General features: G+C 37.1%; 2 protein-coding genes across 2 annotated transcripts; both read left to right on the forward strand.

Moving 5' to 3' along the window:
* The first annotated feature begins 306 nt into the window (after positions 1-306).
* frg1 (FSHD region gene 1) lies at positions 307-14,375 on the forward strand. The gene is made up of 9 exons (XM_066718242.1): positions 307-491; positions 1,235-1,299; positions 1,940-2,062; positions 4,376-4,433; positions 8,320-8,434; positions 9,105-9,209; positions 9,404-9,495; positions 11,905-12,015; positions 13,420-14,375. The coding sequence occupies exons 1-9, from the start codon at positions 433-435 to the stop codon at positions 13,454-13,456; spliced, it is 765 nt and encodes a 254-aa protein (XP_066574339.1). The 5' UTR covers positions 307-432; the 3' UTR covers positions 13,457-14,375.
* A 3,126-nt stretch (positions 14,376-17,501) lies between these two features.
* Positions 17,502-23,192, forward strand: LOC136764311 (acid ceramidase). The gene is made up of 14 exons (XM_066718253.1): positions 17,502-17,647; positions 17,903-17,949; positions 18,157-18,247; positions 18,838-18,924; positions 19,305-19,383; positions 19,477-19,551; positions 19,798-19,843; positions 20,432-20,576; positions 20,824-20,878; positions 21,104-21,185; positions 21,440-21,571; positions 21,667-21,790; positions 22,012-22,068; positions 22,372-23,192. The coding sequence occupies exons 1-14, from the start codon at positions 17,570-17,572 to the stop codon at positions 22,459-22,461; spliced, it is 1,188 nt and encodes a 395-aa protein (XP_066574350.1). The 5' UTR covers positions 17,502-17,569; the 3' UTR covers positions 22,462-23,192.
* Positions 23,193-23,371: the final 179 nt, after the last annotated feature.

Below are 23,371 nucleotides of genomic sequence, written 5' to 3' on the forward strand. Positions count from 1 at the left end.
TAACATCAGTTATTTAAGTCTCTAAACAGATAAATGGAAAATAATATGCAGTGGCTTCAATCACAACGAAAATAAAAACAAATAATTAGCCTATATTTATATAATTTAGATTAAATAAGTAAATAAATACATACATACGTTTTTCCATTTTCGAAACCGCTTATAATACATACATACATACATACATACATACATACATACATACATGTCAATCCATTGAAAGCATTGTAACCTCCACACAGTAGGTGGCGCATATGAACCTGAAATACCGGATGTCTTCCGCCGTCTATCGACTATTTTGTCCCTCTTCGCACGCCGTGTGAGCAGTGTTGTTATTATACGCTGATAATGTGTTGTTTCCTGCTTCTGTAGTGCTTTGTTTTTACTGTAACTTACCTGTTTAACTTCAGAGTTGAATCAGCTTCTGAGAAAATGACTGAATATTCACGGGTGAAGTCAACAAAGCTGGTGCTGAAAGGTGTAAAGCAGAGGTAAGCTGTTTATTTTGGGGAATCTGCCATAAGCCTCGCTTTTAGCAGCACATTGCCTCTGCTACCAGTTTCTCTCTGCTTGTTTGCATGCAGTCAGAGACACCAAACAAGGCCGTTCATATAAACATTGACATTTCATAGATTGTAATGATCTTTTTCTCTCTGCCATTTGATCTCCTTCCTCAAATATAAGGACCTTGTAAGAAACGTAATCAGGCTTATCAATACATCGCTTTGCAATTCAGCTTTTATAAATGTCTGTTGATACTTCTGAATAATTTATTTATAAAAGAAGACAATTATTTGTTTCAACAGAGAAGCTTAATAGGTGAACTATGTTTAGGTATAATTAGGTAGGATAATTGTGAAATAAGTAACATACATTTAGCATTGCATCTGTGCATTTTGATTATGATGTTTAATTAATATAGTATTGTACTAAATACAATAAATAATATGAACAAATAATATGCACATTATTATTTATATTTATATTATATTATATATATATATATATATATATATATATATATATATATATATATATATATATATATTATTCTAATATATATTTTAATGAATTAGACACACCACTCTTAATTTGATGCATCAGGTAATACTTACACTTTAAGTTAAGTCTTTGGTGAACAAATCACGTGTTGGCTATTGTAATAATAATAAAAAAAAGTAATGTAGTACTTCCAGTTGTATTTATAATAACCTTTTTATCTGTTTTAATTCAGTAAGAAGAAGAAGCACAAAGATAAGAGAAAAAGGGAAGATGAGGCAGATAAAGATGACATTGTTGGTAAGGAAATATCAGTAATACACCTCTTGATATGTATAATTAATAAAACTAGGGTGAAATTGCCTTAATGAGTGTCCATATACACTGTAGCATAATTTTTACATATATTGGTGGGCAGAACATTTTGCTGTAAGTCATTCATCCATAAGTTTTTTAGTTTTTGACTCATCCCATGTCACTCTAGTGCTACCAGATTTTTCCACCCTCAGTAATAGACATGACATGTGAAGGATCTTATGACATTGGAGCTACACTTCATCCTGCCATTCATCTCAGCTTTAACTAATGGCACTATCTTTATGTATTCTGTAAAAAAGCCTATGAGGCAAGCCTTTCTGCTTCTGGCTGTGGCAAGTAGTTTATATTAGAGCAGCAACACTAACAAACCTGATATTATGGAGCTGAAGATGTTTGTCAGTTGCACAGATCGCCAATTTGCCTGCACAGTCCACTCTAAGCAACTTAATTCTGCAATCTTACAATTCTGTGACTATCCTCGTCTGGCAGCCAGTTGGTACCTGTGTGACGTGCCAGCTGTAATATACCCTGTATGAGAATCACATGATACTGTCATGTGCTGCTTTGGAAACGCCAAGCCTCACTATTGATGGTTTGACCAATGTATTTCTATTCTTTACAGCTGGGTGGTGGACCATCGGTAATTTTGGAGAAATCTCTGGAACAGTAGCAATAGAGATGGACAAGAATGCCTACATCCATGCCTTAGACACCGGGCTGTTTACCCTTGGGGCACCACATCAAGGTACAGAAATATTCAATTCTTTAATCATCATTATCTCTACTGCCAGAATATAAACTTGTTCAAAATCTCACCTGGTTGATTATCGTTTGTTAGTTTAATATGTATGTTTTAATTTAACAACTGGTGAGATGGAATCTGGCATAATACATTTAATGACTTGATTTATGATTGACATTTTTCTTTCCAACAGCCATTTCAGAAGCCATCAATATTGCAAATATTATTACTGCCATTATTAAAACCTTTTAGCTGAAATAACAAATTCATTCATACTGTTTCAGGCCTAAATATTCATATGAATACAAATGAAATTAATCAGGCTAGGTTTGAAACAAATAATTATAATTATGTTATAATTGTGCAAATCTCTATTTTTGTTTTTTGGCAATTTAACTTGTTCAAATGTCTGGATTGTTTTCCATACTTATATAGCTTATGCATATAGCCTATGATATATGTTGTATTTATATGACACATGTATAAAAAGAGAAACCTGTCACTTTAATATTATTTTGTTACTATATGTATTAATTTATGTTAATATCTAATGAAACCTTATGAAGAGCTAAATATCTATAGACATATTCCAAGACCAGAACTACCCCAGAAATACCCCAGAGTGCATCCTTAGTACCACAACAAACTGTGTTCAACCGCACATATCTGAACTACAAAATATATAAAAATTAAAACTTACATAAAAGTATTAATTGGCATCTTCATTAAGCAAAAAAAAAACTTGTTAAATCATTATTCTAAAGAAATATGTTTTGCAATAGTTTACTCATGTAGATGGAATTATTTGGAAGAGCCCAATTTCCCTAAAGACTTGTTGTTCCCTAAAGATCTGTTTCTTATTGGCAACATACATTTATTCAATCTTTTGAATAGAAAGCAATGCAAGTGTTCCAAAGCGGTGTTCAATTTTCAGCCCTATTGAGTTTGAATAAGTGAGGCTAATAACTGTTTTCTCGCTATTCAATGTCTGACTTCTGCTGAGCTCAGCATTTCACTGTGCTCTCTAAGCAGGCTGTGTAATTGGTTTGTGTATTGAAGAGAACACCATTACAGAATAAGTGTACTTTAACAGCATGCTGGCCTTTTTCTACATTATCAATTTGTAAACACAACTCAGGAGAATGGAAATTGCACATAAATGCTTTGCAGGTAATATGAATTTAGATTGTAGATGTATAATATTTCAAGGGTACCCATTAACTGCCAATTTATGTTACATTCTTTGTTAATGTATTACAGGAATTAAATTAAAGTTCATTTTGAGTTAATTTATTATTAAGGATTATGTATTAAGACTTGGAAATGAATGCATAGATGACTCCTGAAGAGACCCAGGCAGAAGAATGCATGCTGCAAATCTATACTGTACCACTCTTTTATTAGTGTCAACTTGTGGTGATGCCAGTTTAGAGAACTTTGATATCTGCTGTACAGACTGCACAGGATATAGTTAACATAGATATATATATCTGGTAAGCTGTCTCAGTAGCAAGTGGAATTTAATTTAATTAACTGCAAATCTTGCCATAAAAGGTGAAAGTAACGGAGCTTAAGCTACATAAAGAAATGGAGCTGAAACTGTAGGTAGACTGTAGATCCCTTTATATTGGCAAAGCTTTCCCTTATGTTAATCAAGATGAAAGAACAAGAAAGGAGCCCAGAGTCTAAAGGTGATTTAACACTTTGTCCCGTTTGATTTTCATCGGAGGCTCTGGAATGCAATTGAACAAAGCTGTTAGATGAAAACTGAAAGCTGTCTTTGTTCTGCATTTGACAAAGGAACACAGTGCCCATGTAGCATATTAATGCATACTTGTGGTTAAAACAATCTGTATAATGTATTGTTTAACAGGGGAAAATACAGAGAGAAAAGATGATGGTTGGGGGATTTAGAAATTTATTTTGTGCTATTGCAGCAGCCAACAAAACCGAGACAGAGGGCATATCTACACCCTGAAACCTCATCCCACTCATTAATAAGCCTTTGAGACAAAGACCAGACAAGACGTATGTAGTGGCATTCCTTTGATAGTCTGTGGTTATATGATAAACATAGTTCACAAAAAGACAGGGAAGTGGGACCTGTCACCTGCAGTGAAGGTACTGTGAGACCAAAACTAAAGAGCCATCCATGGAATTGGAGTTTAAACTGCAATGTCGAATGATATCATGGTATATGTACTGCTTTTCTTGGTATGTGTGTGTTAAGCAGTTGATATTTGTAAATACCTTCTTGTCTATACTAATTTAAGTGTGGATCTGTCACTCATATTTTAATAAATCTATTTCTTTCAGATGATCAAGGCCCCGACCCCCCTGAGCAATTCACTGCCATTAAAGTATCAGACAGCAGGTGAGTGTCATGTGTGAGGGAAAAGCACATTAGTCTTTGAGAGTTACATCCCCCTTATTTGCAGCTGCTAAGTTAAAAAGATTAACCTTTGTACAGTCATTGTTGTATTTTCCTAGTATCACAACACATTTAATCAAATTTAAGAATGATTGTTTGGAATGTGGACTTCAGTCAAAAATCTAAAAATCTCTGACAAGGCAGACATCTAGCAGCACATTCTAGAGATCCAAAGCATGTATCCAAAGAACGTCACAGTATTATTCTTGCATGTGCTGCACACATGTGTTGCGGATATGTATGCTAAATGTCATGTAAATATGATGGATATAAGTGTATGTTGCTGAGGAGTTCATGAAGAGAATGTGAGCAGAACTTGAACAGTGATTTTCTGTGTTGTGTACATCCCTGACGTGTGTTTTTACCTTAGACGCTATGTTTGAGTCGCAGACTCCATCCTCCCTCTCCCTCTCGAGTTTACATGGTCTTAGTTTATTGCACTAGAGATGAGCTGACATGGTTGTCTTTTGCATTGCACCTTGTTGTTTAATGCGTTGTTTTAATTATCTTACAGAGTGGTTTTTCATGTCACTGATGAAGCCGTGAATAGGAGTATTTTATGAAGTTAGGATTACATGATGTACAGTACTGAACAATGCACAACAGACCCACAACAATATAGAGAGCATCATTATAATAGGAAACAAAAGGGCTGAAGTTCTGGACACTTGCCATTATTAACCCGATTGATTAAAACATTGAGCAGAGCCAATCCAGGGTCAAAATATGGAAGATTTACAATATCACACCGTCACCCGCCCAGGCTGGGAGGTGAGAGCCTGCCTCCTGTTCCTCACTCTATCACGCTGAATTTAACAGCATCAACCACAAAATTAAGCTCTGGGGCTGATTTTTTATTAGGATCACTGCTTATTTTATGTAATTCTAGGGCCAGATACATTCATGAAATAGCCAGAAATGCCTGGCAAAGCCCCCTTGGAACCTCCACCAGGGCTTCGCCCGTGAACCCCAAAGGGTCCCCCCATACCCCTGGCCTAGGTTGTAGCGGCTTTGGTGCTCCTCTTCAGACCTTCTGATTTTCCACTCTCATGTCTGAGTGTTTGGAAACAAACCTAATGTGTGTGATGCCTTCTTGCAGCCGTGACGGCATAGCAAGTTTAGCTAGAACAAAAGTGCACTATTATTTTAGGTATCATTCATTGACTGTGCTCCTGTTCACTTTATTTATACATTACATCTTGTCTTTTTGTACTGAGAGCTAAAGTAAACAGCAATTGGCTACATATACTTTCAGGTAGCTACATAGGCTCTGTTGCTATTTATTAATAATTTACTTGCACTTTATTTTGAGAAAAAGCCTATCAGGGAGCACTGTCCCGATACCAGGACACCAGGTTAACGTAAAAGTAATAAAGGAGTTCAAAGTATATGCATAATGTATTGTTTTTGGGTGGACAGGTTGAGGAATGTTGCGCACACAACAATTTTAAGTATCTTCAGCTTATGACGCTGATGTGCAACTAAAAAAAAAAATGTCCAGGTTTGGCAGGTCTGGATGACTGTTCTTTGGCAACTGAGATCCTCTGCAAGGGGCGACTGGTCCTCTGCGTTTCTAATCCCTTTACCGAGGGGCAGGACTCTTAACTGTGTTTTCTTGTGGAGTGCCAGTGTGTGGAACACAATTCCTACCTGGACAGGTACGAGTCACAGCTTCAGACACATTGTGCAATCAGTCACCAGGACAGAGAGAGAGGTTTATCAATAGGCTTTATAATACTGATCACTATATCAATAGTGCTTTTCTCCACGTCTATCTAATGCAAAACCTGCCTCATATCATATTTAAAGCTTTCTTTATAAAAAAAAAAAAACAGTTGCATGTTTAACACGATGCCCCTGGATTGTATTACAGACACTTCTTCTTAACATACAAATTATTATTTCAACAGCAGTGTTTTCTCCTGCCTGACAGGAGCGCTTTATCATTGCAGTGCTGTGTCTAGTAGCAGCTTCATGAATATTCATGAGTACAACAAGACTGAGGCCTGGTTTGGTTGTGATAGACAGGTGACGGATCTGCAGCAATTCAAAACGGAGAGTGTGTGGGTTATTATTATTATTATTATTATTATTATTATTATTATTATTATTAATGTAAAAAATGTCATAATAATTAATATCAGTAATACTAATGTCTTGGAAGTGTTTGGTATTTTTTATTGTTTATGAAGTAAAATTGACAGAATATCATCCAGCAGAAATTGGGAAAGAGATTCTTATTGGTATTGGTTGTGTTGCCACAATTAAACACCGAACACCTTCCTGGCATCCGCATTACGACACAAAATACTACTGTCAATGACCATCATTATTATAATAATAATAATAATCCACAAGCTGTCTGTTCTGTTTGAATTGCTGCCAATCTGTCTCTTGTCTTCACGCAGAAACCCACCTCGATCGAGGGTCTGTGCCTTAGTAGGGTTGTGAGCTCCTGAATATTCATGAAGCTGCTACTAGACACAGCACTGCAATGGTAAAGCGCTCCTGACTGCTGTTGAAATAATAACTCGTATGATAAGAAGGGGTGTCTGTAATACAATCCAGGGGCATCGTGTTAAACATGCAACTTTTTTTTTTTTTTTTTTTTTTTTTAAATAAAGAAAGCTTTGAATATGAAATGCAGGTTTTCCATTAGACATGGGGTTCCCAAAATGCGGCCCGGGGGCCTAATGCGGCCCTCAAGGATATTTGGTGTGACCCCACAAAGCCAAACTTCAACCCCTCCTTTTCTGAACCTTTAATATATTTTTACACTTTCAGAAAATGTTCTGTAATGTAATTTGTGGGGGAAATCATAAAACAACAATACAATTTCATAAATGTTCCCTAACAGAAATGTATAGGAAATAACTAAATATGTCCCATATCATACCTTTTTTTTATCTGTGGTTAATTTTCTACTGCGCCCCCCCCACTTCCTTCCGGAAATTGTCCCTCCATCACCAGACATTGGGAACCCCCGCATTAGATAGACACGGAGAAAAGCGCCACCGGATCTCTGTTACTCCCACAATGCATTGTGTCTCAAAGGCGGAAGAACAGGGGGAAATTACTGTCTTGTTTAATTAGAGGATCATTGATCGAGTGGATCCACAGTGGGGTCTGCATCGGCCCTGTCCAAACACACAGGGAGTGTTTAACCCTCGATCTGCCACCCCAGCCATCATGGAGATCCAGTCCGCATTTCACAGCCCCTCTTCTGTGTCGTCGCTCTTCAAAATTATTTAAAAAAGAAAAAACAGATTAGTATGTTTGTGAATGTGTGTGATATGTGTGCATAAATTTAACAGTAATCAACTTGAGCTCTGATAAATCTAGTAGATTAAACCTGTCCCATTTCATTTAGGATTCTAGCTGTATTTTTTCAATATTTCTTATTTTTATAAGTGAAAATAAAGTTGGATTTTTGTATATTTAAAGATAATCTATTAATCTGAAACTATTCTGAATATTTAGCCATACCCAAATTGGCTTCACTGATTAGTGAATCAAAATTCTTGTGTTAGATAAGATTGTCCAGAGAGTGAAAGGGAAACATAGGTGCATGCCATGTACCTTGACAAAGTCCACATAACACTTCTGGAGATGTCAGGGTATTACAACATTTACAGCAATATGAGTTGTTAGACATAAGGGTATTTAAGGAAAATGCATAAATCATGTAATTACTTGAAACTGCTCTACAGCACAACAACAGTTGAGGAAAGAGTCATCTAATGAGTGTGTGAGTAAGAGTTTTAGCAGGAGTACAGCTTTCTAGTTTTAGAAATTAGTCCTTAAATGGTTATATATTTGTGTTTCTTAGGATTGCACTAAAGTCTGGTTATGGCAAATATCTGGGCATCAATTCAGATGGAGTTGTAATTGGGCGCTCGGATGCGATCGGATCTCGGGAGCAGTGGGAACCTGTATTTCAAGATGTGAGTTATTTAAAACATTTTCATTCCACCAAACAGCAACACTCACTCAAAGTGTTTGTGACTGATTGCTTGCCAAAGACTGAGTTGTCGGAGGTATTGTCAGCTTCCAGAGGGAACTGTAAGAATACAGTGTTAATTAATGGTAGGTAAATTTAAAGGGGTCAGAAAAATTGTTGATTATAAATTCATATTACAATCTTCCCAGGCCTTAAATAGTTGAAAGAAGCATTTAGTAAATCCTGGTATAGATATTTTTTCTTTTGAGTCATGACTGAAGCCCCTTTTGAATCTCCATGATACACTTGTGTACCATTTTGATGATGTTGAACACCGTCCACCACAGATCCACCTGACCATAAAAATAAATAATAAATAATTGGTATTCTCACAAATTTTATTTGTAATAGCAGTTTTGAATTTGTCACTGGATATGTATAAAGTTCAGGATATTTGAGAAGAGTGCAAAGTTTTTTTTCCAACATGCATACTTAATCTCTCAGATAAGATGTGCATTTAAAATATAACTTGCTAATTCTATATTTTGTACGGCTCAAAGGGAGCAACCCACATCAGGTCTTGTAGGACAAGGCATTGTTTAAAATGCCAAATCATCTTCTGAATTGAATTGCTGAAGAGATCAATGTATTTTGTGCTTCACACCTTCTTGCAGGGCAAAATGGCATTGATGGCTGCAAACAGTTGCTTTATCTGTTACAATGATGATGGGGATATAGTTGCCAAGAACAAGACTGCAGGGGAAGGGGAGATTGTAAAGGTAAGGTCATAAAGGGCTTTTAATATGTTGTTTATTTAGTTTTCATTTTCTACATTAAGTTTCTGAATACATTTCTTTAAAACGCAAATAAGATCCTACAAATAATGACACTTTAAGCTCCTTTACAGTTCATGCTTTTTTAATTAGTTTCTTACAAGTATATTTAACAACAAATGCATTTAACTTTTTTACAGATCAGGTCATGCTCTGAAAGGGAAACCAAAAGGAAAGATGACATTCCAGATGAAGACCAGGGAAATGTCAAGAACTGTGAGATCAATTATGTGTATGTACATTTAATTTTCAATTGAATATTATAAATTAAAATAGTTAAGTGTTTTGTTTATATATATATATATATATATATGTATATGTGTATATATATATCTAGTCATTCTAAAGCCTGGGACACACCAGCATGTCGCTTCGCCTCGCTTCAGTTTTTAATATAATGAACTTTTATTAAACTGTATAATCACAGACCAGTCGGGAGATTTGTTTTAACCAGGAGGTGGGTCCGGTTCAAAAGAGGACATAAAGCACACACAAACACAAAATGTACTCATCAGTGTTTAAATACGCACAGTACACATTTTTAGACCAGTAAAATAAAAAATATTTTACAAATCCAAGCAAGGCACTTACTTGCTTTTTCACACTGTATGCGGTGAAGAGCATTTGTTCAGTACAAAGACAAAAGTGGTTGAGCACCAGCACCAGTATATTCAGTATTTAATTAAACAATACCTCATGTCGCTGTGCTAACTTGGATGAAACGTGGCTTTGTGTTTCCCCATTGCATATTCATTTTGCAAATAAAATCAAGCATCCTTGTACATGAACTGTCTTGGACCACTTCTCCGTGCCGTTAGCTACGCCTACACAATGGTTTTAGAACAAGCTATTTAACACTAGTAGGATTGTCCACATTTCGTGCTACATGCAGTCACTTCACCGCATCCGCACAACGTGTGGCTACTTGTTCAAACAGCTGTCTGACGAAAATGAAAAACAAATGTGAACATGCCACATAACCGTTTCAGTGCAGAAAGGCTGCATTTACATTAAGATTTGTGATCGAGCGCAGATGAACATTAAAATAATAATAAACTTTACATATGCACATATCTAAGCAGACTGATGCCCCGGACGCGCCTGATCAGAGCCGGTTAACTGGCCGCTGCTGGACGCGCCGTAACGTCCGTCCACTGAGACACAGGAGGACATGATCTCAAGTGCCGCTGCGATCACGAACAAATTACAGTTGGATTAGCAGCATGGAGTGAAATGCCCGTACAGAGACAATGACTGATACCGTTAGTATCAGCGCATTAAACACTGATTTCACAGACTAGTTACAATAAACTGAAGGATAATAATCGCATCAGCAGCCGAAGGTATTAATACTGTGTGAACAGCTGGACGCAGAGACGGTCAGTGTGAAGGAACACGATTCAGTCAACGTGTCCATCTACAAGTTAAATGAATGAATGAATGAATGAATGAATGAATAAATACAGCAGATGTGGGTTTCCTCTAAAACAAACGCCATGACTGAGACGCGCACTTTAGTTCAATTAAAGCTGCTATATTGTATCTGGATGATTAATGTGAAACGTGTGTATTTTGTTTCAACTGTAACTTGCCCGGGTTAAGGATCTGATAAGTACATTATTAATAATACAGCAAAAAGTATCGTTTGCAGTTACAAATCTGTAGTAAGAGTAATAAGTTAAGGGAGTCACTGTGCCGTTTACAATACATATATACTCGCACAAATGATGACGATAATAATAACAATACATTTATTTATTTTATTGTTGCACATGGAAACGTATTCTTATGGGAACATGCTTGTCTGATGTATATGATGTATAGAAAATTGTGTTTAAGTAATCAGCACGATTATAAATATTTCACAATCAATAATTTGCATAGTACAAAGCCGCCAAGCACATATTGTTAGTAGCGTACGTTGTTCCTGCACCACCTCCTCCTCTGTTGATGATTCAGTTGGGTTTTCCCAAAATACTGACATTTATTTGTACTTTTAACCGTAAAATATAGCTCTGTAATTGTATTGTTTTTTGCGCAATGGAATGGAATCTGTGCCTTTTGACGTTTGGGAGACGCGTTGGTGTGTCCCGGGCTTTGATTAATAACAGTTGCTGGAAATAATCTGCTTTATATTCAAATAAAAAGGTTTATCTGAATAAATCCATTGTATTCAATAGAACCTAGTGTGTGACTTAACGGCAACAACTATAATGTTATATCAGCTGGGGTATATGTTCTATTTCAAACTGAAATCCGTCTGTCATTTGTTAAAAATTGGCTACTATTAGGAAGTTAAGAGATCACTGATTTCCTCATTTTTCCAAACTGCAGCCATTTCACACTTGCAAGACTTTGACATGTGAGATCACACCCGCAATGCAGATGACAGACAGAATATAAATCTGTCTTATAAAGGTGGATTGATGGGCCCTTAAACCTTAATTCTAAGTAAAGTGGTGCAATGCCACTGTGGCACACATTTACAGGCTGTTTATAGGTCATTGTAGACAAGGCAAGGCCCTTCTGCAGCCAGAAAGATACAAAAAAATACAAAAAACATAATGTCCTTAGCACAGAAAAAAATAAAATCTGTTTCCTTCTGACTTTCTGATCTCTGATCCCATTGCTTGATTTGCAGAAAGAAGTTCCAGAGTTTCCAGGATCGCAAACTGAGAGTCAACGAAGAAGATGGAAACCTGCTGAAGAAAGCCAGGACTGAAGGGAATTTTCATGAAGCGTTGTTAGATCGGTAAGGAGAGATTACACAATGCTAACTGGTCCTTTTAAACATTTTCTGCTCAAACCAGTCTAGGGTTTACAAAGAATGGTGTGAAAAGGGAAAAACATCCAGTATGCGGCAGTCCTGTGGGAAAAAATGCCTTGTTGATGCTAGAGGTCAGAGGAGAATGGGCCGACTGATTCAAGCTGATAGAAGAGCAACTTTGACTGAAATAACCACTCGTTACAACCGAGGTATGCAGCAAAGCATTTGTGAAGCCACAACACGTACAACCTTGAGGCGGATGGGCTACAACAGCAGAAGACCCCACCGGGTACCACTCATCTCCACTACAAATAGGAAAAAGAGGCTACAATTTGCACAAGCTCACCAAAATTGGACAGTTGAAGACTGGAAAAATGTTGCCTGGTCTGATGAGTCTCGATTTCTGTTGAGACATTCAGATGGTAGAGTCAGAATTTGGCGTAAACAGAATGAGAACATGGATCCATCATGCCTTGTTACCACTGTGCAGGCTGGTGGTGGTGGTGTAATGGTGTGGGGGATGTTTTCTTGGCACACTTTAGTCCCCTTAGTGCCAATTGGGCATCGTTTAAATGCCACGGCCTACCTGAGCATTGTTTCTGACCATGTCCATCCCTTTATGACCACCATGTACCCATCCTCTGATGGCTACTTCCAGCAGGATAATGCACCATGTCACAAAGGTCGAATCATTTCAAATTGGTTTCTTGAACATGACAATGAGTTCACTGTACTAAACTGGCCCCCACAGTCACCAGATCTCAACCCAATAGAGCATCTTTGGGATGTGGTGGAACGGGAGCTTCGTGCCCTGGATGTGCATCCCACAAATCTCCATCAACTGCAAGATGCTATCCTATCAATATGGGCCAACATTTCTAAAGAATGCTTTCAGCACCTTGTTGAATCAATGCCACGTAGAATTAAGGCAGTTCTGAAGGCGAAAGGGGGTCAAACACAGTATTAGTATGGTGTTCCTAATAATCCTTTAGGTGAGTGTATGTGTGTATATGGTAATATACTGCACAAGTGCTTTTATTTGATTTTTTTTTTCTTCATACTTATGCAGTACAATTATTTTTTTAACTTCTAAATGTTCTTAATTTATCAAGTTTTCTACAAAATCTTTAAAGTTAACATTGTTTTTTAAGTACTGTATGTAGCAAACAAACTAATGAATAATGCAGTTATTCCTCCATTCTGATTAAAGAGTCCAGTATAAACTGCAGGGGAAATTAATCACCAATGCAGTCATCTTAAATGCATTAAATGTAGTTGCTTATATAACAGAATATCTTCCCTGCAAACACCTATGATATTGGATATATTGAAATAAGTACCCATTAGTCATGTTGTGTAATAAATATATTCATTTTCTGTGATTTATAGGAGATCCAAGATGAAAGCGGACAGGTACTGCAAGTGAAGATGAAACAAGTTGCAAATTGATGTTTTTGGATACTTTAACATCCTATGTTTTTATTCGATGGTTTTCTAAGAAAAAATGAATGGTTTTGGATTGCCTGCTCTGCTATTTATGTTTCCTGCTATATTTAGTTTTATTCTGTAAGGTAAACTTTCGGGGAGGGGGGGAGACTGTTTAACTATGCATTATTTCCAAATAACAAAGTTTCCAGTTTGGGTTTATTTTATTATGAGATTTTTATATTGAGATTTTCTTGTTTTTTTTGTCCAAAAGTTGTCTTACAGATGGTGTAAAAAAATTCAAATCTCATCTAAGGTCTTATAACATTGTAATTAAAATGTAAATTCCTCATGTTAATTTAAAAACTGTAAAAAAACAGCATGTGGTGAGTAATAACTTTTTGAAATGACTTCCATTATAAATGAGAAAAAGGAAACAAAATAAAGAGTCATGCATTAAAGCCATAAAATAGCCTGTTTTCTTATTGCACTTGGGGGGAAACCGCTAATGTTTCATAAGTTTAAATTTTTTTTATAGAAACTGGAGCCTGAGAAAAAAAAAAATGTTTTGGTGCAAATCTATAAATGCATATGATTCGTGACATCTGTAATTAATTAGAATTTCAACCTTGTCTTCTTGCTGACCATGTTTAACCCCCTGGACCAGATCTATTTCTGTTTGTTACTATGACTGTACTCAGAACATGTCTACATGTAACCTTTTGTTTTAAGACCATCTACAAAATTGCAAAAGTGCAACTGCATGTGTTTTACAGAATTGCAAAACTAATCCATTGCCTGGTATTGGTATGGATTAGGTTAGTTGTTTTGTGAGTCCCTTAAAGAAGGAAGGTCATTCACTAGAATACAGCAGTTTTTACAACTGAATTACTAAAAAATAAAGGTTTGATTAAATCCTGTACATGTGTCTTAATTGTGAACCACTCTAAGTTTGAGAACTTTCAAAAAATCTAACAAAGTGCAATTTGAAGGTCAGTTAATACTAGCACAGCTATTCCAGAATGAATGAGTTCAAGTTCAAGAGTTCATCCCTTTCTTCTCTAGTTAAGTTCATAGCTGGACTGAGAGGAAGGATTCCAGTCTACCTTTTCAAGTGTAAACCCCCTGAGGAAACATTTTACAGAGATTGTAAAAAAATACCCTGCAGGCACTGCACACCAAACAGCAACTTCATCCCACTGCTGCCTTCTCACTATTTATTTACTCTGGCATAGTCTAAATGTGTTGAGTCCAGCTCCATTTTGAAGTTTATTTTTAAGAGGTGCAAGTTTACACTACTTCAATAAAACATCTTGCACAACAAGGTCATGTCAGTGAGACTCTCCATCAAAATGTCCCAATACATTAACACACAAAGCTGGGAATTACACCGATCAGCCATAACATTATGACCACCTGCCTAATATTGTGTAGGTCCCCCTTTTGCCACCAAAACAGCCCTGACCTGTCGAGGCATGGACTCCACTAGACCTCTGAAGGTGTGCTGTGGTATCTGGCACCAAGACGTTAGCAGCAGATCCTTTAAGTCCTGTAAGTTGCGAGGTGGGGCCTCCATGGATTGGACTTGTTTGTCCAGCACATCCCACAGATGCTCGATTGGATTGAGATCTGGGGAATTTGGAGGCCAAGTCAACACCTTGAACTCGTGATTCATCAGACCAGGCCACCTTCCTCCATTGCTCCGTGGTCCAGTTCTGATGCTCACGTGCCCATTGTAGGCGCTTTCGGCAGTGGACAGGGGTCAGCATGGGCACCCTGACTGGTCTGCGGCTACGCAGCCCCATACGCAACAAACTGCGATGCACTGTGTGTTCTGACACCTTTCTATCAGAACCAGCATTCACTTTTTCAGCAATTTGAGCTACAGTAGCTCGTCTGTTGGATCGGACCACACAGGCCAACCTTCGCTCCCCACGTGCATCAGTGAGCCTTGGCCGCCCATGACCCTGTCGCCGGTTCACCGCTTTTCCTTCCTTGGACCACTTTTGATAGGTACTGACCACTGCAGACCGGGAACACCCCACAAGAGCTGCAGTTTTGGAGATGCTCTTGCCCAGTCGTCTAGCCATCACAATGTGGCCCTTGTCAAAGTCGCTCAGATCCTTACGCTGCCCATTTTTCCTGCTTCTAACACATCAACTTAGAGGACAAAATGTTCACTTGCTGCCTAATATATCCCACCCACTGACAGGTGCCATGATAGCGAGATTATCAGTGTTTTTTTTTTGTTTTTTTTAACAATTGTTTTTTATTTGCTTTCCATAACAGGAAAGTAAAACAATTGGGCATAGTACACATGAATACAAACTAACAATTGGGAGCTCTAAAACAAGTAAAAAATTACAAAATAAAAATTATAAATAAATACAATAAAATAAGGGGGGGTAGGGGTTAGGGCCTAGGGCCTAATTAAATAAGCGTCTGAGATAAGAAAAGGCATCTGTCCATGCCGTTATGGTTTTTGTCTCTCCACCAAAACAATATCTGCAAATGAGTGCAACCAGACACGATCTAAGGGTACCTATGACTCCACCCAACCACGTAGGATTGACTTTTTAGCTGCTGTTAGTCCAGCCAACAAGAGCCATCGTGTCTGAAGGCTAATATTCATTTGGGAATCATCACTGAGAAGGAGCAGTCGGGGACTCAGTGGAACTTTCACACCAATCACGTCAGAAAGCACAGTGGCCACATATTTCCATGAGCATTCAATTTCAGGACATTCCCAGAACATATGTAGATACGTTCCAAGATTATCAGTGTTATTCACTTCACCTGTCAGTGGTCATAATGTTATGGCTGATCGGTGTATAGTGCTAAAACTAGAGTAGTGTTAATGGCCTGACCTTAGGGAGGAAGCTGCACTGCCTCTCACTAGCACTTCAGGGCCCATTGCTACCACTCTGAATACTTTATTTTGAAATGAAATGTATGACATTTTAAAATTATTCCATACTTAAGGTGGTTTAACCTCGAAGTCAGTGTTACCATGTAAGTCATTGCAACGTCAACATAAAGGATGTTTACATACACTGGTGTTTTACCATCCGTTTTACCATTTGTTTGATCTTGAGCAACATAAAAGCAGTTGCATTTCTTCAAAGTATGTAGTATGTAGTTTGTTTGCATTTGTTTATTTATTAATTCGATTAACATATCGTATTATGTGTATTCTTGATTTTAATTAAAGCTGCATAATGTCTGAATTAGATTTTACTTCTCTTTAGTCCTATTTAATCCTCAGTATGAGATGTACTGAGATAGGAAAATGAAATGTGCCACCTAGTGGCACATTATAAAAGTGCAAGTAAAGCTGATATTGTAATAGACACAAAACAGTAAATATAAGTGTATTATATTCGTGAACCTATTTTATGTTTTTTTTAGGAGAGAAAAATATCGTTGTTTTATTTTTTCTGCAAAGGTAATATTCAATTTAAAACATGTTTTAAATGTATTAATATATGTGTGAAACAAGGTTTCATTTCTTTGTTGCTCTGTTGTGTAGCCCTACTCTTGCAGTAAACGTTTTCAAACAGTGACTCCTAAGAGTCATTGAATGTTTTATTGATCATATTATTGACAGTTGTGTCACAATTGGGGAACAAGTCAAATCGCAATGAACGTAATTAGGCTTACAGTAATACAACTCTGCACAGATACATACAATACAGAACGCGTCCGCTTCATACATATACAGCCTGCATTGTGCACCAATAAAAGTGAGCGATTATGTACATACATCACATCTCAGTCATTATCCTTTAACACTTTCACTTCCGTATTTATCACAAGGGAACGGCCCACGTGCACCTGTCAATGAGTCAGTGTGTGGGGGTCTATAGAGAACCACAACGCTTATAACACACTAACCTTTATTTTTATTACTTGCCCTGTTTTTTTCCAATATCAGTTCGGTAATAGAAATTCTAATCATTGTAAATTGCAGATATGAAAGCACACGCGTGAGATACTGTGGCCAGTGATGCGCTGACCCCCCCCCTCTCTCTCTCACAATGGTACGGCCCGTCAGCTGACTGTGGCGGGGCTACTTCCGCGTTTGTCCGCGGTGTTTCTCCGCGGCTGAGCAGACATGGGGGGTCCGGGCTGCTTTTCCTGGCTGTTCGTGGCTGTTTTCATTGTTGTTGTAACAGGTCAATATGTGCCTCCGGTAGGTGATTAACGTTTCTGTCGTCTGTCCTTTACTGCCTTACTTAATCTTTAATTACAGGCTGGTCGATTGCGCATTGATCCTCATTAGCAGCAGCATCAGAGCTTGTCTGGGTCAGTTAACACAGCTATTGCAATGTCTGTATGAACGATCAGTGTTTAAAGTGTTTTGACGTTAAACGTTTTTAAGAGTGAAGCCTTGAAGTACACAATTTTTAATTCTTAATGTAATAAAAGATGTGTCTGCTCTTTACAGTACACTGAGGACTGCAGAAGTGGCATGTATCCACCAAACGGCACGACGTAAGTAGATTTACTACGGCAGCGGATAATACCGCAGTAAAATCAGAGTTGGCTGGATGTGCTGGGTATCACGGCGAGTAACTAAAACATGTTCATGGAGCCGGTTTGAAAGGGTTAGGATGGGGGTGTCCATGTTTTGTCTGGTCTGCCGCTGACCTGTTGTCATCTGTTGAGGATCTTGTAACATTGTGCAACTTTTCCGATCAGTTTTAAAGGAGAAGTCGCTTGGTACACCATAGACCTGGATTTAGCTCCGCAGAAGAGATGGACTCAATTGATAAGTGAAAAAAAGGTTGAGGTAAATGCCTTTTAAATCCATTTTAATATGCAGTGCGTTGTATCCTGTTACATACAGTAGAAAATGTGGCCAAAACAATATAATCTCCTCCTGATCAGTCATTGCAACCAAATCACTGTCATTTTGTATGTTTCTGTTAGTTGGTGTTCAATTACCAAGACCGCAATTGCAGGTGCCTTACTAGTGCTGGTTATACTTCTGTAGTTAAATTGGCCTGACAAGTCTGCCTTACACAATTTGGCAATGTTTGGACATATAATTACATTAAATAATGCATATCTTTCTTAAATCTAAAGTTGAGACCCCACCAATCATATTTTCTTGTTCCCATCAAACATTTGTTTTTAAATTGAGTGTGTGGACTTTACTTTTTGCATTGTAGCTTTAGAGTTAAACTTAAGTCGTATATAATTACCTTTTCCCCACTTCTGTTAAAATTAATACATACAAATAAATGTAAAGGGAAAAAAGGTTGTTGAATGAAATGATTTGATTTGGTCTAGGCCATAAATCAAGTATACTACAACCATAATACAAAGTTATTTTCACATATATGGTTTATTCTAATTTCTTCTTGTTACTTGCTCTAGCTGGGCAGTATGATGCAGGTGATCAGGGATCTAGCCGATGCCTTTGTTCCCAGTGGGAAATTGATTGAGCTTGTGGATAAGGATTTGGTGAGTTCCATATGCTGCCAATTAAATGATGTAACCTTTTAGTAAAACTATTTTGTCTTTCGCCAGTTCTGCCTCGAGTTAATTGGTGTTACTGTTCTCAAAACAATTTAATAAACTTCAGTAAAAGCCCAGAGTTAGGCTGTGACTTGCCATATACTGGTTGAAATGTTTTTTAATCTGTCTTGCATCTTCTTGTACATTAGCTTTTCATTACGAAAGGTGATGCTATCCAGAGCTGAATGTACAGATTGAGAGACTGTAGGTTTGGAATGACTGTACTTGAGGACTATAATTCATTGAATCATTCAAACCGTAGGCATATTTATTGTCTGTTTTTATATTGTTTTATTTCTTCAAAATGTCTCTCTTCTTCTTCCCAGCCTCTGGTTCTGGACACCCTTCCCTCCCCATTCAAAGAGGAGATTCAAGGGATTGCAGATGCCTCTGGTCTTCCCCTGGGTAGAGTTGGATTATCATTTTATTGAATTAATCTGCTGTCGATATAAAGGATTGGGACTGTTTTTAATGTGTGTTTTTTGCTTTTCATCCCAGGTGAAGTCTTGCTGTTCAATGTGTTTTATGAGGTGTTCACAGTGTGCACCTCACTGGTGGCAGAAGACTCAACAGGTAAGAATATTTCTTTAGTGCTACACAAACTGTACACCATTACGCTGATTGTACCAAGATAGTACTTTCCACTGTGGATGTGGAAGTGATACCATTGTAGTCTATCAAAGTTTCACGCTTTAAAAACATCCCATTATGACGGCTTCTCGGGCATGTGACAGATTTTATATGCATCTATTTTTGCTGTTTGCACACATCTGGGACAGTGCAAATATTCAGGCGACTTTGTTTCTTGTCTTTCTTTAGGCAAATTGTATCATGGACGGAATTTAGATTTTGGATTATTCCTTGGGCAAGTATATTCTGCAGTTCCATAGCTGGCATGACTTAAAGGATGACGTTGTCTAATAATAATACCAATCCCAATCATTAGAAACACTGCTTATCTTTTAGCTTTTGTTATATGTGTAACTTAAACCTCCTTTTCCTAACAAAGTGAAAATAGAGTTGTAGAGCAATTTCAGGCCTGTGGTGGTGGTGTAGTCTGGAGTTAGTCCTGGTATATTACTGAGCTGGATGCTTTTTAGAAAGCACATTCAATTCTAGGTCTTTCCTACTTCAGCTGAAATCTTGTTATACATTAATGAATATGAAATAGCAATGGATAAAAATGGAATTTCCAAATGTCTTTTGACAAATGTTTAAATGATTTAAAAGGACTGTACATCCCATATACAGCTTCATATGTGTTAGAACCTCCAACTTGCAGTTTTCACTTTTAAAAGGTGTCAGTTTAAATCTTGTTTTTTAGTTCAGTGCATTTGTATGTAATATGTAATTTTTTATTTGTATTTTTATTATATATATATATATATATATATATATATATATATATATATATATATATATATATATATATATAACCATTGTTTAATATCAGGTGGGACATCAAGAATAAAACCTGGCTAGTAACCGAAAGGCTGAGACCACTTGTTGTGAACTTAGACTTTCAAAGGAACAAGAAGACTGTTTTCAAGTCGACCAATTTTGCAGGATATGTTGGCATGTTAACGGGCATCAAACCAGTAAGTGTCTTTCTAAGAATCGAAAATGGCATATTTCAGACTTTTTCACATTTTAAGCAAGAATACAATCTGTTATATTCTGTGGCATAAGTTCTTTTGCTTGTCACTAAATTGCTAGCATGAGAGAGATCGTTCAGGCAGTCCGCCATTTTAGCATTTCATTATTGATGATTTATTAATGAGATGAAAAATATGAGATCTTTACATTTCACGAAAAATAAACTAAATCGATGTCATCTTTTCCTAGAGTTTATTCACACTTACTATGAATGAACGCTTCAGCCTGGATGGGGGATACATCGGTAAGCTTCTGCTGAGTTTGTTTAAATGTTTTATCATTTATCATTTATACCTCTTAACTATTTCTTGTTTTTGTTTTTCACGTAAAGCCCTTCAGAACAAATTGGTTTGTGACGAACAAATATAACCATTCAACTTAACAAGAAAGGAAATTTTGAGTTTTGTGTCTGTGAGGCTTTGATTTGTATTTTATCCAATCTAATCAGAACTGTGATGTCCTCTCACAGGCATTCTCGAGTGGATCCTCGGCAGGAGAGAGGGTGTGTGGATGGGCTTTCTAACTCGATCAGTTTTGGAGAATGCCACAAGGTAACGCAATATTTAAATATGTCTGCTTTCTGCAAGCTCTTTATTGGCATTTTCTTATACATCCCTAGAGCTCTTAATAAATGTTTAATTGTTTTTAGAAGACCAATACCTATGGTCACTGGACACTGAAATCCCAGAACTTGAAAATGTTTGCTTCCTGTAATAGTGCCTTATTAACCAAGAAATACCATTATTTTTCTACTAAACCATTTCTAATTATCTATGGTTATTGAATGTTTGTTTATTTGATCCAGCTATTCTGATGCCAAAAACCAGCTGGTGAAAACCAAAATGTTGGCTCCAGCCTATTTCATTCTGGGAGGGAACAAGTCTGGTGAAGGCTGTGTTATAACTAGATCTAGACTAACTGCTTTGGACATCTTGGAGTGAGTACACTGACTACAGCTGTGAATTATTCCAGTGGCTGAAGTTTGTTCTCAAATGAAGGTAATGGTAACATGTGCTTTCAATAATGTTGAAGGATTGACCTCAAACTAGACAGATGGTACGTGCTGGAGACGAACTACGACCACTGGAAAGAGCCGCTGTTTCTGGACGACCGCAGAACCCCGGCGAAGAAGTGTATGAATCAGACAACGCAGGCAGTGAGTTTTTGAGTTATCTTATGTTTTTATTTTGATCATAATGTACATTTATACATTTACATCAGTGTTTGGTTGATGAAATTAATTTGTAAAAAATATCCTGAAATGAAACTATAAAAGGTATAGAAACCTGCATTTCTATGTAATTGATACCCCCCACCCCTCGATATACTCCTTTTCATGTCTTAAACTAATGTGACCTTACTTTTAATCTACTTTAGAAAATTTCACCAGCGACCATTTATGATGTCCTGTCTACAAAACCGGTCCTCAATAAGGTAAAACCCTGAATTAAGTACATTTTACTTTAGGAATGTTTTTCCTTTCTATAATTGGTGGAATGATATTCCCATAATCAAGGGAATGTTTGACTAGTTTCCTAAAGTTGCTTAATGCATTGTGGAGTTTGGACAGAGTGGAGAATTTCACAAAACATCTATTGTAATCTCCTTTTATAAGAGTTTTTTTTTTTTTTTTGGGTGATTTATAGTTTTAAATGGTTCAGCTTATATGTTGTAGTTTTCATATGCACATTGTGTCTCTTGTGTGTTAGTAATAAAAGCACTGCTCTGTTATTGCAGCTGACCACATACACCACTTTAATGGACGTCTCTCAAGGCAAACTCGAGTCTTACATCCGTGACTGCCCAGACCCCTGTCTGCCATGGTGATGACATCATGATGCGCTCTGAAGACGAGCTCTTGAGGACTGATTGACAAGGATGGAAAACAACCAATGCCTTTACCTCTGAATAGTTTGATAAGTGAAAGAATATATTTTAAGTGTTACTAAATGTGCACATTTTCAACAAAAACGCTTATGTTACCACAAATTATGTAAGATGGGTTGTGTGTAAACTTGTGATTTCAAACTAATAATACTGTGATTAGACTCTCTTCAGAAACACAGGTGTATATTTTGTTTAACATCGTGTATTTATGACATTTGGTTTCACAATTTGCTACTGTAGATGGCATTGTGCATCTAGGTTTAAGCAATATGAGATGTAGAAGTTCATAAGTTACTGTATCCAGCTTTTTGTTTCTGTAAATCTGAAACCATTATGACACTTCAGTTAGACAGTGCTAATTATCAGTGGCATTTCTGGAAATGAAGGATTGTGGTCATCTTAAAGTTAATTTTTCCAATTTAAATGAGCGATTAACACTTCCTTTGCTCTGGCACTAGAATGTACATTTTATCTGCATGATTTTTTTCTTCAAGGCAAGTCTGAGTTTTACTGCTGTGGGACCACTGTGAGGTTTTCTAAGTGTCTGTGGATGGCATGACTATGTTTGGATTATGAACATGCTCTCCAGTGCTGCTGTATTCAAGGCAAGCATTCACAAGTGGAAATGAAAGGCCTACTGAACAATATATTAAAACTATTCTTTTCCTTAAGTATTTGTTTTACTTGACCACCTTCTGCTGCTCACCTGGGATGACTGAAGCAATGTTATTGTAAGTGGGCTCTATTACATCAGCAGCAGGGCATCACATTACCTTTGTCAGCCTGTGCAATGACACTATAAGGTCATCATATCATAGTTATACTTATGTAGTCCAGTTACATTTTCCAT

This window comes from Amia ocellicauda, chromosome 12, assembly GCF_036373705.1.
Source record: "Amia ocellicauda isolate fAmiCal2 chromosome 12, fAmiCal2.hap1, whole genome shotgun sequence".
NCBI lineage: Eukaryota > Metazoa > Chordata > Actinopteri > Amiiformes > Amiidae > Amia > Amia ocellicauda.

Excerpts from the sequence above, each read along its gene's own strand:
- frg1 (XM_066718242.1), top strand. The coding sequence starts at position 433 with ATGACTGAATATTCACGGGTGAAGTCAACAAAGCTGGTGCTGAAAGGT. Across the intron at positions 8,435-9,104 it reads GGGAACCTGTATTTCAAGAT|GGCAAAATGGCATTGATGGC; the intron begins GTGAGTTATTTA and ends ACCTTCTTGCAG. Across the intron at positions 9,210-9,403 it reads GGGAAGGGGAGATTGTAAAG|ATCAGGTCATGCTCTGAAAG; the intron begins GTAAGGTCATAA and ends ACTTTTTTACAG.
- LOC136764311 (XM_066718253.1), top strand. The coding sequence starts at position 17,570 with ATGGGGGGTCCGGGCTGCTTTTCCTGGCTGTTCGTGGCTGTTTTCATT. Across the intron at positions 18,248-18,837 it reads TAAGTGAAAAAAAGGTTGAG|CTGGGCAGTATGATGCAGGT; the intron begins GTAAATGCCTTT and ends TACTTGCTCTAG. Across the intron at positions 19,384-19,476 it reads TGCCTCTGGTCTTCCCCTGG|GTGAAGTCTTGCTGTTCAAT; the intron begins GTAGAGTTGGAT and ends TTTTCATCCCAG.